Raw genomic sequence first — 16,151 nt, 5'->3', positions numbered from 1 at the left:
CACGATTACACAACAATTTTATCGACAAAGAAAAGAAAGAGCAACAACACTATTTATACTCTGTTTTCCTAGCTCAATCTCCACATAGTAGTAACTAACCTCCACGTGCTTCACTCCTATTGGTCGGAACACGTCATAGTCCTAACTCATTGGCTGTCAACTTCTTAACTAACTCCACGTCATCACCTTCTCAACTAACTCCTTACTCATTGGCTGGAAGAATGATACTTAGGGCTGGGAGGAATGATACTGGCAGTTGGGAAGAATGATATTTGCAGCTGGGAAGAATGATACTTGTAGCTGGGAAGAATGATACTTGTATATTCATGCACGTGGTATTGTTGCATGCATGTGATCATATGACTATAGTTATGCATGCAACAAATTCCTCCTCTTAGGGTTCCTTGTCCGCAAGGAACCACGGAAACCTTGCCGTGATCACATCAGCGAACTCCCAAGAAGCATCAGCCGGCGATCTTCCTTCCCAATGAATCAACCATTTTGTCGCCGCATGATTATGTTTTTTCACCATTTTTCATTCTAAAATAGCTTGAGGAATGGCGTCGTTGATGTGAGATATGTCTGGAATATCCATGATAGGCTCGGTTGGTGGAGACGCCGGTTTCAACAAAGAGACATGAAACACGTTGTGAATTGTTGCTGAAGAAGGCAGATTTAACTTGTAAGCAACAGCACCAACCTTGTCCTGAATTTGATAAGGTCCAAAATATTTCGGCTCGAATTTGTGATGCTTTCCTCTTACTGATTTTTGTCTATACTCCCGCAGCCTTAGCCAAACCCATTCTCCAATCGCAAATTCCCTATCATTACGGTGCTGATCTGCCTGCCTTTTCATCCTATCCGCCGATTTCTGCACATTTCTTTTGAGTATAGCTACCATCTCCTCTCTATCTCTTAAAGACATGTCTACTGCCTCAACACTTGAGTCACCGGGCAGGTATGGAACATGTATAGGAGGTTCAAAACCATACAAGGCTTCGAAAGGTGTCATTTGAATGCTCGAATGATATGTAGTATTATACCAATATTCGGCCAAGCCTAGCCATTGAAACCAAGTATGCGGTTTTTCACCCATAGCACACCTTAGATAGCATTGTAGGCTTCTATTCACAATCTCAGTCTGACCATCTGTTTCCGGATGATATGCTGTGGAATATAGTAGCTCCACTCCTAACAGATGCATCAGTTCTTTCCAGAAATTTCCCACAAAAATAGATCCTCTATCACTTACAATCTTCGCGGGCATCCCATGAAGTTTAAAAATTGTATCCAAGAATACCTCAGCTACTCTCTTTGCTGTAAAAGGATGAGATAAAGCCATGAAATGCGCATATTTACTCAGCCTGTCTACAACCACAAATATAGTGTCAAACCCTTGGGAGTTCGGCAAGGCTTCAATAAAGTCCATGGAAATATCTGTAAAAATTGCAGCAGGAATTGGAAGTGGTTGCAATAATCCAGCTGGAGAAGTATTGCTCGGTTTGTATCTCTGGCAGGTAACACATACTCTTACAAACTCCTTAACATCCTTCCTTAACTTGGGCCAATATATCAAAGAAGATATTCTCTTGAAGGTACCCAAGACTCCAGAATGACCAGCCAGAGCAGAGCCATGAAAGAGAGATAGAATCTGAGCTTTTAAACCCACATCATTTCCCACTACTAACTTCCCTTTTCTTCTCAATTCTTCATTTTTCCAGCTGAACTTAGGATGAAGATCTGCATTTCCTTGCTTTTCAGTTATCACTTTCTGTATCAGAGGATCTTGCTTCCAAGAATCTTTGATTTTTGCAATCAACTCCAAGGGAATTACAAACGAAGTCAGAGCACAAGTCATCACCTCAGGCACCCTAGATAGGGCATCAGCTACTGAATTTTCACTTCCTTTTCTATACCTGATTTCATAATCGAATTGCATGAGCTTAGTCATCCAAGCTTGTTGAGTAGGGGTGGTCAACTTCTGATCTATCAAGTATTTGAGACTCTGATGATCAGTCCATATAATGAACCTCTTGCTCTGTAAGTAATGGTACCATTTCTTAATCGCCATTAGAATTGCCAATAACTCCTTCTCATAAACTGATAATTTCTGATATTTAGGAGATAAGGATTTACTGATAAAAGCCAATGGATGCTTGTCTTGCATTAGCACAGCTCCAATACCTACCCCAGATGCATCAGTTTCTACCACAAATTCCTTGGAAAAATCTGGCAAGGCTAAAACTGGAGCTGTGATCATAGCAGTTTTGAGCTTCTCAAAAGCTTCCTGTGCTTCCACTGTCCATCTGAACACATTTCCTTTGATTACCTCTATCAAGGGCCTTGATATCACTCCATAATGTTGCACAAATCTTCTGTAATATCCAGTTAATCCCAAGAAACTCCTCACTTGTTTAACAGATTTTGGTTGAGGCCAATTTTTAACTGCTTCGACTTTTCCCTCATCTGTTGAAACTCCATTCTCAGTGATAACATGTCCAAGATACTCCACCTTTTTACCCCCAAAAGTACACTTACTTCTTTTAGCTAACAAGCTATGTTCTCTCATCAGTTCCAACACTATTCTCAAATGCTGCTCATGAGCCTCTTGATTGCAGCTATATATGAGAATATCATCAAAGAAAACCAATATAAATTTCCTCAAGTAAGCTCTGAAGATAGTATTCATCAAATTTTGAAATGTAGCTGGAGCATTTGTCAAGCCAAATGGCATAACCAAGAACTCATAATGTCCAGAGTGAGTTTTGAATGCTGTCTTGTGAATATCTGCAGAGTTCATTCTGACTTGCCAATACCCTGATCTCAGGTCAATTTTAGAGAACCAGGCTGCTCTTCCCAACTCATCTAATAGCTCTTCAATCACAGGAATAGGATACTTATCCTTAACAGTTATGGCATTCAAGGCTCTGTAGTCAACACACATTCTCCAAGATGAGTCCTTCTTCTTGACTAGCACAATAGAACTTGCAAAGGAGCTCTCACTGTGCCTTATGATTCCAGCTTTAAGCATCTCATCTATCATAGTTTCAATGATATCTTTTTGGTGTGCAGCATACTTATAAGGCCTCATATTAACTGCATCAGCACCTTCCTTTAAAATAATTTTGTGATCCTGCTTTCTTTGTGGAGGCAGTGATCTAGGTTCCTCAAATATATCAGCAAATTCCTTAAGAATCAAATTAAGATTTGGCCAAATTTCTTCCACACTAATCTCATAGCAGAAGCCTGCATCCACTCCAACTGAGGGTATCCACTGATTCCATTTTCTCTCATTCACATCTTCATCATCAGGATTCCATATATGTAAAAAGTTTAACTGATCAGATTTTGGTAACCATCTTTCCCCTTGCAGCTTCACTTCCTCACCATTGATATTGAAAACCATGCTGAGATTATTAAAGTTCCACTTAATCTCACCCAAAGTGGACAACCATTCCCCACCTAGTATAAGATCATATGTTTCCAGAGTTATGAGATAAACTTCCCCTTGGAATTTTGATCCCTGCATCTCCCACTCCAACCTACTACACTTCTGATTGCACTGTAGGATCTGTCCATTAGCTACTTCCACAGCTCTTGAATTAACAGGAAGCAACTTGCAATTAAGCTTTTGTGCCACCCTAGCACTTAAAAAATTATGAGTGCTACCAGTGTCTATCAATATTCTTAAGATTTTCTTTTGACATTTTCCTCGAATCCTCATAATTTGAGGTCCATCTTTTCCCCACACAGCATGTAAGGAGAGTTGCAGCTCAGACTTCTCCTCTGCCTCTCCTACTTCAAGCAACTGCACCACATACGATTTCCTTTTGCTGCACTGATGATTTGGAGTGAACTTCTCAGTGCACCAAAAGCATTCTTTTCTGGCTCTCTTCTCATCCATTTCTTTAGGGGTTAAGTTTGCACTGGCTCTAACTCCTCCATACTTATTACCATCCTTATTACCTCCACTCCAATTACTCAAGGTTCCAACCTTATTAGTAGCAGTCACAGACATAGGTTTACTATTAGAGTAGTAGCTACTGCTCGACTGAACATGGCTCTGATTCATCTTAGTCTTAACACCTAGAGCTCTTACAGTCAGCTCTTGTAGTTTAGCTAGAGAGTAAGCCTCAGATAATGCCTTAGGTCTAAACATACGCACCGGCATTTGTAGCTCATCAATTAATCCAGATAAAAAGAAGCTCAAGGCTTGATCCTCTCTAATTCCAGCTCTAGGATATAATTCATCAAAAGTATCCATGTAATCTTGTAGCGTACCTTTTTGTTTGAGGTTCCTGAGATCAGCCAATGGATCTTCATATGCGTGAGCACCAAAGCGAGCAGCCAAGGATGAGCTATAGCACGACCAATTCGCATACGCCGTATCTCCATGTAAGCTCTCAAAACCTCGATGCCACTGTAATGCCTTTCCTTCTAGGTGGATTGCAGCCACCCTAACCTTCTCTTCCTCTGGTACTTTAGCTACTTGGAAGAAGTATTCAGCTCGCATCATCCATCCTTCATAGCCGTCACCGTCGAACTTTGGAAATTCATAGCGCGTAGATCTTCCCCAATCGGTTCCATTTTCATACCGATTAGCTCTATTACTACCTTCACCAGTCTCCATTTCATTATTCCTTTGATTCTGCAAATTAAGTGCAGCAATAGATTGCGACAGCTGCATCATTTCAATCTTATGTTCTTCTCGCATCTCCTGCATTTTCTGCTCCATCGCCTCCATCATTTTCTTCTCCATTTCTGCGCCTCGAGTCACCGTTCCAACGTCCGGAGATCGATTGCTCTGAATACCAATTGTTACGATCTTCCTCCGCGACTTCCCTATCTTAGCTCGAGCTCAGCGATATTACGCGATTTCAACGCTAGAACAATCAAGAGGAACGTTTTTATTGAATGAACAATGAGAATTACACGATAGAAAGCAAGAACAACAGGAACTCTCGGTCCACGACCTAAGTTCACGATTACACAACAATTTTAGTCGACAATCAAAAGAAAGAGCAACAACACTATTTATACTCTGTTTTCCTAGCTCAATCTCCACATAGTAGTAACTAACCTCCACGTGCTTCACTCCTATTGGTCGGAACACGTCATAGTCCTAACTCATTGGCTGTCAACTTCTTAACTAACTCCACGTCATCACCTTCTCAACTAACTCCTTACTCATTGGCTGGAAGAATGATACTTGCGGCTGGGAGGAATGATACTGGCAGTTGGGAAGAATGATACTTGTAGCTGGGAAGAATGATACTTGTATTCATGCACGTGGTATTGTTGCATGCATGTGATCATATGACCATAGTTATGCATGCAACACCTTGCCAGAATTAGTGAGCTTCTCCTTGGGTCAATCTTCTCCGACGCGAAGAAGGAAGAGCGAAAATGTCGTAAATTCGAATTGAAGGGAAAATTCGCAGGCTTGGGGTTATTTGGGGAAATGAGGTGAGAGGGGAAGTTAGGGCAGCTCAAGAAATGGCGTTTTTTTGCCAGGCTTGGGCCAAAAACTCGGGCAATAAAGAAACGAAATATGACGAACCAAACACCAGATAGGGTAAGAAATGGCTCAGTCAGGAGCCCTAACAGACTAACCAAACACTCCCTAAAGAGCAAAATAGCTGACAATAGAATGAATCTCGTCAAAACTCCAATTAAACTCATCAAGAACTTAAGCAAAAGAATATCTAAACTCCAATAACTTACAAATCATTCAAGAAAAAATAGTCATAGAAGAAGAAAACCTATCACAAGTTGAGAAACAAACAATAGTTCTAAAAATTAACAAAAAACAAGATTTTTCTACACAGCCCATTCATTTTGTATACATCAGCTTGCTCAAAATCGTCCTGCATAACAACCTACATTTCCTAAATTAGAATCTAATACACTCTACACAACCCACCACCTAGTTTTCTTCAGTAGCAAAGCATTGCAGCTTGTGGTTGTGGCCTCCACAGCTTCACTACTCCACACGGAAAATATTCTGGGGAGATGAATAAAATTGAGCAAAAAATATAGATGGAAGCTTTAGAAGTGTACGGCTCTAGAACGAGAGGGGGTTTAAACCTAATATTTTGAGTTAAAAAATTCCTCAAAATTGCCTTGTCTGCAAAATCTGGCAATTATGAGTCGACCATCTCATCTTGTATCTCATTGGGAGCTATAAGTCCAGGTATCGAGAGCATGCGTTGGCGTTCTCTCTCTCTTTGGGCAGCAGCTTCCTCAGCATAAAGATCTTTGTTATCCTGCAACATAAAGAGTAAAAATGGTTCTAGGATTACAGTATTTACCAGATGTTACTCTCAAGTTTGAAGCAGCATTTATTATTCTATACTTCTATAATTCTAGTAATTTGATTCAGAAATAAGATCAATAAATCTGGGTAATCCTAATAATGTTCATCATCCACCACATAAATATCAAATTGACAATTAAGAATCCAAAAACGAAACAGATATGAGCCAAGAGAAACACGATGCAAGTCGAAACCAACTCTACTCCAAGGAACACTGGAGTAAACCACACCCCAGATCCCCAACAGAACATGAAGTGTGACAAGAAGCATGATAGGGGATACCATTATGACACAAATGTGTGTGCAAACACATGTTATTAACTTAGAGCAACACTTTACCTGAGCTGAAAATTCTTTAGATTGCACAAGGAAGTCTCTTATATGGTTTTTGAACAAGGGCAAATCTGCTCTAGACTCAAAAAGCCCTTTCACAAATTGTGTCACCTGAAAGAGCCAAACAAAGTATTACAGTGCATATGTCAAGCCATCCATACAATACAGTGGTTCGTATATACAATAGTACCTCAGCAGCTGTCATGTTGGGGAAGGATGTACTCAAAAGTTTAATTGTGTATTCCTGAATGAACATGCCATTGTTTGGATAAGGATATGGAACAGTGGCAACATCCCACAGAGGCTCAGTCAACCTACCAGATTCAACCTGTGAATGTTAAATAACATCAGGTTTTACTGTAAGAATGTCAACAGAGAAACAGGGGGTAGGGGGAATGAATGACCAGGAAGTGACATTACCAGGCAGAATAGGTGCTGTAACACCAAGACATGCAACTTAAAACCTGGCTTATGAAATGTGTCCGTCAAAACAGCAAATATTTCTTGTTCGATTGTCAAAAAGTAAGTCCTGAAGAACTGATTACAGAACTCGGATGACTGCCAATCCAACCATGTAAACAGTAAGCACTTCAAATATTAATTACTGATTACCTCAACAGTGAAACAGAAGAAAGAAAAAGAGCACCTGAAAGTTTTTTAGCATCTCTAATAGAAGGTTGAGTCCAGTTTCAGCAATGTTACGCTCAGTGTGACGGAAAGCCCAAATGATTGAATCCATCACAAGCTTCAGTTGCTGTATATCCCAAAAACATTAGTATATTTTTAAGTGCATAAAGAAGGCAGCATACATCATTCAATAAAACCCAAGCCCCTTTAGCGGAATGTGCAATACAAGTTGCAACAGACTGGAGGTGTCATTATGAGCAAATCAAGCACCAAAATTATACACACCTCACTGGACAGACGAATCAAAGCAGGAAAACAATGTGTAGCAATTGCTCGAAGAAGTGAAAAGAACTTCAGCCGATGCTCTGGATAGTCTTCAAAATTCTTTGTTATCATCTGCAATAAAAAATAGGGTGAGCCAATATTCAGAACAATACACTTTCTGCACACTTAAACTAAGAGCTGCGAGATAGACACAAAAAATAACCAAAAAAAATTCATGAGTAGATACACCAACCTCTAGAGTGCACTGGAAAACAGCTTCAAAAATCTTAGGAACGTCTTCAAGCATTGCCCCCTTATACCTAAGAGAGAAAAAAGGTGTTGACATTATACGAAAAAAAGCAAAAGCCATAGTAAATCACAAATAAATTGCTGCAGTTAAATATCCAAGAACTTCAGAATATTAATCCACCCATGAGGAATAGCACACAGGAAAACAAAATTACAAAAGATATGAAGGCATACTTATTTATTATGGTGGCAAAAAGAGAGAGAACTTCCGACTCCCTTGCATCGGGCAAGTTTCGGGCATAATCACCAAGCACAGGATCCATCATTGGGGGCACGAACTGTTTTCCAATATGTGGTTGATCTTCAGCTTTGTCAAGAAATGTCTCGATAAGCTTTAGGGTTTCCCTCTTCACAGAGCTGTTGAAAATAAATGAATCAAATATTAACATTTGGATTATTAAGAATCAAATGGCTTCAAAATATCGAACGTACCGCAGAAGTTTCACAATAGATGTTCTGGAAGCGTAAGGCCCTCCTTGGGCAATACTGGTCGATATAAGCTCACTGTACATTCTGTGGCAGACAAGAAGAGGTCGTAGTGAGAAAAGGTGCAACTTATAGGCATGTGCTCAGAAGGTGTAATGTGTTATTCAGAAAACACAAAAACCCAACTGACCTGTACACATTGAGCATATCCAAGAAAATTAGAGTGATCTGTGTCAGGAAATATGTTCCAAGGGAGCTTGCAACACAGGTATTTGTCTGTCAGAAAAACAACACAATTAGTTATAGAACATGAAAAAATGTGAAAGTAATTATGCAAATACATTAGATAATCAAAACATGTAATTTCAAAAGTGCACCAAAACCTTTGAGAAAGGGTATCGAGGAATTTTTTCAAATCCTTGTTCTCATATTCAAAATGGTAAAGTCCAATAGAACTTCAAGATAGTAAGAAGCAAAAGCTTGATGAATTGTGAAGATTGAGTTGGAAATAAGCTCAAAAATCAAACCTGTAATATATTAAGCACTGCTCTTATAACATCTGGGTCTTTCAAGAAATCCACATTCTGGTGTGCTTGGCCAATGATTTCAGCCCATTTCTGCAACGGAATGTGTTAACTACATCTTATGCCACACAAGCACTAAAATAAGTACCAATGACGATGAAAGAAGCATCTGGCTGGTTCAACGACCACAACAGGCTTTCATCCTCAAAGAAAAGTGAAGCTTACCTGGTTAGGAAGCTCCATCAACCTCCGTAAATATTCAGTCCTCTTGTCAGGATCAGGTTCTGCTTGAATCATATTGCCAACCTAAAGAAAATTTATGTAACGTCAGTAACGAATTCACGATTGAGGGTGAGGTAGTCAGAGCTAAGGAGGGAATTGGTTACATAGTTTGACTCACAGATTCATAAAATGAATGGATCTGATGGGGTTCAAGATCTGCAATGGTCGCTGGAAGAGTAGTTAAAAGTTCTGAAACAAATGGTTCGTTCTCTCCAACCTGCACAGAACGGTAAGGAAACGGAGTTACTGACCTGTAAAGCAATCACCACCTAAGCATGTTAGTAACTAAATATATGTATTCTCAAAGAACCTAACCTGTACAAGGACAAATTTACGCTTGCACTTCTGAACAATTTTTAAGAATGTGTCACATGCCATGTCCTACAAATTACAAGACAGATGTAAGAGAATTAGTGGGCATTAAAAACAAAAGGAGAGCGAAAATTCGTACACAGCATAGCAAGACAATTGGATACTGAGAAAATATAGGGACGCTGTACATTATGCGAACACCTAAACCATACTACTAAAACTATGCAATGATGTAATTAACCTGAACTCCTGGATGAGTTTCGTGCATGAACTCAAACAACTTGTTCACAACAGTTTTCAAAAACTTCCAGTGTGCCCTTAAAAATCTAGGGTACTGCCCAACCACATACCTGCAAACCAGGCAATCAGAAAAATTAGAGGATATACAAAAAAGCTTCACATTATTTCCCAGTCCTTTCCACATTCCACAGAGACAAGTAAATGTAAAGTCAAAGTGATTACAAGATATTATGAAATAATTAATGCAAAATGGGGTTAATCCTCACATGATATTACTAGCAATGACAGCTTTGTTGTCCTTCCCCTTGGTGACTTCACAGAGATTCAATAAATCACGAATGACCATCACCAAAAATCTATTCTCCTGCCCAAAATCAACAATATTGCATAAGTATTTGAAGTAGAGATTAGATCTCAAAAATTCTAATAAAACATCTAAAACCGCTGTGATAATAGGAAGAAAAGGTTAAATGGCAAAAATATCAAACATTAGTGGAAGAAACAGAAGGGTGAAAACTAACTAATTGAACAATTGGGATTTGGAGTACAGTATATTCAAGTGGATGAATACAAGCAGAAACAAATGTGCAATACTTACGAGAACATAATTACCCATTAGAAAAATAGGGAATATCGCATAAGGCAGGACTACACAGATAGTGAACATTGAAATTAAATATCCCTACCTGCTCTTCTCCCATCGACCCTGAAATAGATCCAATAGCCCAACACAAGGTATTGAGATTGTTCCAGGTCCAATCCTCTCCATTTAGTTGTTTACTCAGTTTCCTGAGCATCTGACACATCAAGCATAAAAATTGTTGATTATTTGGATAATCTAGAAATCATGATAACCTAGAACCATCATCAAAAATTCAAACAAAAATAGAGAAACTTTTTTTAACAAGTACTCCATCCGTCCCTCTGCAGCTGAGTCGTATTCCTTTTTTGGTTGTCTTACTGTAGCTGACTCATTTCCTATTTTGGTAAAAAGCACCAACTTTTTCTTCTCTCTTACTTTATTCTCTCTGCCTTTTTCCTTTCCTACTTTATTCTTTCTTCACTTAACTCACTACTAACACAATTTCTTAAATCCTGTGCCGAAAAGAAACGCCTCTACTACAAAGGGACGGATGGAGTAACATACAAGCAAGCAAGAACAACTTCGTAACGACAGTAGCTAGAGATTTTATTGCACTCTCAGACCATAAAAGACCTTCGCACAGCAACTAAAGAACCCCTTCAAATATCAAATACAGAAGCATAGAGCAGTGGAGATAAAAATTACCTGTTTTTCAGTATCCTCGTGATCAAGGTTTGCCAAATAGATCAATGTTTCCCTCATTATCTGCAAATTAATTAGTGAATGTCATCAATATGATTCCAAAAATATCCAAGATTTACAAAGTTTTGATCAATATAGAGAACCTTATACTGAACAAGCACATCATTATCTTTCATAGTTTCACGGACTATATTCCCATTTTCATCCTCAACAATGAGGACTTCTTCAGGCTTTGCCATGCGGCATATCATTAGTTGCCTTAACTTCGACATTGGGGCAGCATATAGTTGTCGCCTCTGCATGAGTTGGGAGCCTAGTCCTTCAACCATACCCGAAAGCATAGGCATCTGCTAAATTAATACAAAGTTTAGGCCCAACCGCCCAACATTAGAAATTAATCAGAGCTAGAACAAAAGGAGGGGCAACTAACAATCTACAGCCTCACACCAGACAAGGTTACTCTAATTGTGAATGTGCATATCAAGTGACAACAATTTTCAGATCATGATGTGTTCACCTAGAGTGAATTGCAATAAGGGCAAACAGATTTTAAACCACAATCTCAAACTAATCCAACTGACTGGAAATTTAGAAGAATCATTTTTGCTATAAGGGATTGCATGCAAAACTCATGTATAGTATAAGGAATTAAACTCTAAGAATACATGGAAACCCACCATGTTTCCAGCAGGAGTGTCCAAGTTATGGTGTGCTTCAAACAGCTCCAAAACTAAGGAGTTCCAATAGTCCAAGCAAACCTGCATGGCGATAGAATTGGTTGATGGCATATATTGGAGAAAAGAGTTCAAACCATAAGGAAACGAATAAATGGACCTTAAAAACTTCAGTATCATCGACATAAGATATGTTAATGAGATACTCAAGACCAACAAGCAGAAGATTTATGTTCTCTTGTGAAGATTCGAGGACTCGTATGTGAGCCTGCACCAAGGGAACAAATCAACCATCAATCATAAAATAAACAATCCAGGAACTTGAATAGTTGATAATTCTAAACCAGCACACTCTGTGTATGTATATAGAGGGGTAGTCAAATGACATCCGCTGCAGATTGAGTTTCCACCAGAAAATAGGTCGGGAAATGCTATTATATTAGATCATTAATTCACAAGTAGATCGCTGTGAATACACGCATACTTTAACTTTATCTATATGTATATATCGACATATTTCCTCATTTCACCATAGTACTAAATTTAAGGTCAGCTTTCCTACTGTTGGGCATATCTCCAAACCCCATTAAAGCTGTCCATTCCATAATAAGAAATATGAATCACCTTGTAGAATGATGTAAAAAACAACGCCAAGTTTTGAATAAATGCCTGGAAAAAATATAACAGTACGTCAGTTGTTACCCCCCCAAAAAAACAGGAGATAATTTAAGAATTTATAGTATAAAACTGAAAAGAGAACCTGCTCCTCACTAGTGCCATTTGCATAAGCCTCTACGAAATTTGTATTAGATGGAAGGATGTTCTGATAAGCAACAGTGTAATACAAAGAATCAGTAGGCAGTCTAGCTTAGACCTAGCACAGAGCCACAGACATAACTGAAAGAAGCAAAGATCCTATAACAACTGAGAGATAATTTACAGTACCTGTAATTGCACCATGAATATAGCATACATTTTGACATATTCCGCGTTATAAAAATCCCCAAAACTAAGAGCAGCAACCTGTACAAAATAAAACAAGGGACAGTCAGCCCAAAAAATTAGCCAAAGAACATATCAGAAACATGAAGAAGGTGGTTATAGAACACAGACCTCTGTCAGACACTGTAGAGTAAGATTGCGATAAGCGGGCACATGGAAGAAATTTAGCAGTCTTTCAAGCTGCCAAACAGAAGCATCAAATACTACTTTAGAAACAAGCGCATCTTCTTACTACAAATTTTGGGTAAAGTATAGTATCAGTTCCCTCGTCCAACAAGACACGAGAAGAAATAGTGAAAGTACAAACCAGTGGCGATTCAAATATATATCCTAGAGGAATCCAGGAAAGGAAAGCATGCAGTGTAGCCAGGGTAGCCCTGATAAGCTCAGCTCTTTGAGATGCCGACAATACATACAAACATAGTTCGTGAATAAGCTGGAACTCGCTGCAGATAGAAAATAATCCTTAATATCTTCGCAAATGAAAAGAGGAATAGTTGCCCATTTGAAAATTCAGAGGGACATAATTTATGATTGTGTGGAAATAGAAATAAAGAGGATTTGTTACTTCCAAAAATCATGAGTTATAGCTGCATTTAGATTGCAATGTAGACTGGCAACAGCAATTATAAATGTAGAACAGGCTAATAAAGAGACACATACGTATGGAAGCGACAGATAATGTATAATATGTATTACAAATTCACCTGTTCAACGATTGTTTCAACTCTTTAATCTTTTGCTGGGTCATCTCACCCCTTGAGAAGTCAAACACCTCTTCACTAAGAAGCTAATAACAAAATATTTAAGTGAATAACATGTAGATACAATTTTTATGAGTAAAATAAATGTAAAGAGAATTTACTTTCAGAATTGCCATGCAATTCTCACAAATAGTTTCGCTTGTTTTTGCTGCTGCAACCAGATCAGGGATAAAGCTTCTCCACCGGGCTGGCCACTCATGCTTCAAGATCTGAATGTACAGAAATAATTGTCAAATTCCCTTAGGAATGTAATTCAATGAAATAGGATTCATAGACAAGCAGTACTAAGCTTATGAATCACCATCACTTGGTACAATGTAAACATTACCTGGACCAATATAATGTTCAACTTATTGACGTAAAGCCTCTCGCGTCGGAAAGAGATCTCATCGCTAGAAAGCTGGTACATCCAATGGCATGGGAAAAAAAGTAATAATATCAATAGGAAAAGACAAAGGAAGTTAACAGCAAAATAATTTTGGGAAAGCAGAGATTTAAGAACCTTCACTATAACTTCAGAAATATAGTTCTTCATGCCGTCCCGTTGTTCAACAGGCAATGCATTCCATCTATATTTAATAACACCTTCTAGAACCTATATAAGGGAACTCAGCAATAGTGCTTTTCATCAGTATCTCCAAACAACACCAGAGAAGAGCGCCAACAATAAGCAAGTTGTAAAAAATGAAAGACCAGAGAAACAACATTTATCAAGATTATATTCACATACCTGTAAAGCAAAAAACTTGGTATTCAAACTCTGTGTACTTGATAGTATGTGAACCACTTGAAGCCACATATCTGGATTGGTTTGCAAATCTCGTAGGATGTGATCTGCAGCTGTCCTCTGTCAGAAAAAAAATGGAGAAATTTGGAAACGGTAAGTTCCAATCCTACGGAGAGATAAATATATAATGTTCCTGATGAGTATGTAATAACCATACGATAAGGAACAGAACTTATAGAGTGAAAATAACAGATAATAATGCAATTTTTTCTATCTAGGGTATTAGACCTGTTTCTTAATGACTGGTGACCCAAAGTAATCTAAAAAAGGAAGCCTCTGCAAAAAGGCATAGCAACATCAACTTGAATCATAATGAAGTATATGCCAAAACCACAAGAACGCCAATTCTCAGCAGAACTACACATCTAACATTTTCATTGCAGTAAAGCATTGCCATTATATTTTCCAGTATAGGGGGACAGGTAAAAGTATAAGAAACAAATAATAAAATTTAATGCTACATCTATTAATTCGACACGATCCAAGTAAGTTGCCAAAATTTTCCCCAGCTCATTTCCTATAATGAAATGTGAGCCACCGAGTTCACTAATTGTCCCCTTTACACAGCTGATCGCATACTTCAATTAAATCAGCAACACCCAAAAATTAAAAGGAATTGGGAACATGTAGCATGCTCTTGCAAATACAGCGAGCGATTGCAGTCTTTACAAACTTCAATCTTTTTACCAACACCAAGACTCCCTGTCAACTAAACGAACAAATGAAACAGAAAACCAACAAAAAACACAAGACAAGTTGTGGGCCTAAAATCATGCCCATGGCATAAAAAGGTATCACCCACTGCCAACAAAGGTCCAAAAATCACATTCTGGAGTACTCGTGATCCAGGCAGAACTTTCAAAGCCACATAAGAAATGGAGTACAAAAGCAATTCCTCCAGCTAATGCCTTACCTAACATGGTGCACGTTATACACACTAGATGAGTGTTTTCCCGAAAACACAGCACAATGCCACTATTTCTAATGACGATTAGCATGATTAACAACCAATTTCGAGCAATTCAAAACACCAATAGGAGAGTAGAAAAAAGTAAAGCCTTTGAGACGTTGAAGGCATTACAAAAATACAAATCATCCGGGGTTCAGGAGAGTGGATACATTCCATGTAATCATTTGCATGTCAAAGTCCTTAAAATCAATTCAATAGTCCAATTGTTCCTAAAATTCCATAAAATCGCCCAATCACACAAAGTCAGCTCCGTTTAATGGCTACCGTATCACAATGCGCACAAACACTCAACTACAGAGACTAGCAGCGAAGGGGGAAATGGTTCAGACCTGCTCCTTGGATCCGGTCCCATAGAAAGCGGCGACGGTGGCGTCGAGCAGAGCGACATCCATCGGCTGGCTTAAATCACGCAGCTTCTCCGCGTCCATAGCGGAGATCAGCAGTGGCCTTAATTAAACCCTAAGCCCTCACAAAAACACTATTCTCACTTGCACAAAAACCCTAGCGCGCGCGACTGTAGGACGGGAGCACAGCAAACCCTAGTATCAGTAGTCGGAGAGCTCGGGAGAGGATGGATATATATAGAGAGAGAGAGAGAGTGTGTAGATTCAGAATGGGGAAAGACAGCTTGAATTTGAAGCAGAATGCGTTTTAGAGTGAGATAGACTTGGAAAATTGTTTTAGGCTGAGAGGCTTCCCTCCCGTTTTTATATGTGGAGGTTAGAGTGAGACAGCGATCAAGTGCTGAGTTACACATGGGTTTCTGTTTTTTACTTCGCCTGTTTATTGGGTCGGTTTATCCGGGTTCGGGTCTGGGTGTTCTACAATTTTAGCTCTTGATCCCATTTCTAGTTTTTGAATTACTTGACTTAATTTTAATCATGTGCAATTGTGCATCCATCTTCAACGGTAACTTACCACTACTACAAATTTGCTGCAATAATCGATATTATTTTTGTTGAATTTTCATTTTTATTCAACTTATGTCTTTCGTGGATTACATGCCTTTAAACAGGCTTAGGGATACAACTAATAT

The 16,151-nt window shown here is 38.8% G+C and overlaps 1 protein-coding gene across 1 annotated transcript; it reads right to left on the bottom strand.

The window, feature by feature from the left end:
• Positions 1-5,689: 5,689 nt before the first annotated feature.
• On the bottom strand, positions 5,690-15,831 carry LOC121762023 (protein EXPORTIN 1A-like). The gene is made up of 32 exons (XM_042157757.1): positions 15,445-15,831; positions 14,089-14,205; positions 13,861-13,953; positions 13,687-13,758; positions 13,460-13,567; positions 13,302-13,384; positions 12,902-13,040; positions 12,706-12,774; positions 12,538-12,615; positions 12,353-12,415; positions 12,217-12,261; positions 11,753-11,860; positions 11,596-11,676; positions 11,062-11,268; positions 10,922-10,981; positions 10,320-10,430; positions 9,900-9,997; positions 9,635-9,743; positions 9,397-9,462; positions 9,200-9,298; positions 9,025-9,105; positions 8,803-8,892; positions 8,466-8,551; positions 8,282-8,362; positions 8,024-8,206; positions 7,794-7,860; positions 7,562-7,672; positions 7,296-7,403; positions 7,070-7,207; positions 6,840-6,977; positions 6,656-6,760; positions 5,690-6,266 (listed from the first exon to the last, which is right to left on the bottom strand). The coding sequence occupies exons 1-32, from the start codon at positions 15,541-15,543 to the stop codon at positions 6,144-6,146; spliced, it is 3,216 nt and encodes a 1,071-aa protein (XP_042013691.1). The 5' UTR covers positions 15,544-15,831; the 3' UTR covers positions 5,690-6,143.
• Between the last annotated feature and the right edge of the window lie 320 nt (positions 15,832-16,151).

This window comes from Salvia splendens, chromosome 13 (assembly GCF_004379255.2).
Source record: "Salvia splendens isolate huo1 chromosome 13, SspV2, whole genome shotgun sequence".
NCBI lineage: Eukaryota > Viridiplantae > Streptophyta > Magnoliopsida > Lamiales > Lamiaceae > Salvia > Salvia splendens.
The sequence above is the reverse complement of the archived record's forward strand: the minus strand, read 5'-3'. Positions and strand labels throughout refer to the sequence as shown.

Excerpts from the sequence above, each read along its gene's own strand:
- LOC121762023 (XM_042157757.1), bottom strand. The coding sequence starts at position 15,543 with ATGGACGCGGAGAAGCTGCGTGATTTAAGCCAGCCGATGGATGTCGCT. Across the intron at positions 8,893-9,024 it reads TGATGGAGCTTCCTAACCAG|AAATGGGCTGAAATCATTGG; the intron begins GTAAGCTTCACT and ends ATTCCGTTGCAG. Across the intron at positions 7,404-7,561 it reads TGATTCGTCTGTCCAGTGAG|CAACTGAAGCTTGTGATGGA; the intron begins GTGTGTATAATT and ends TGGGATATACAG.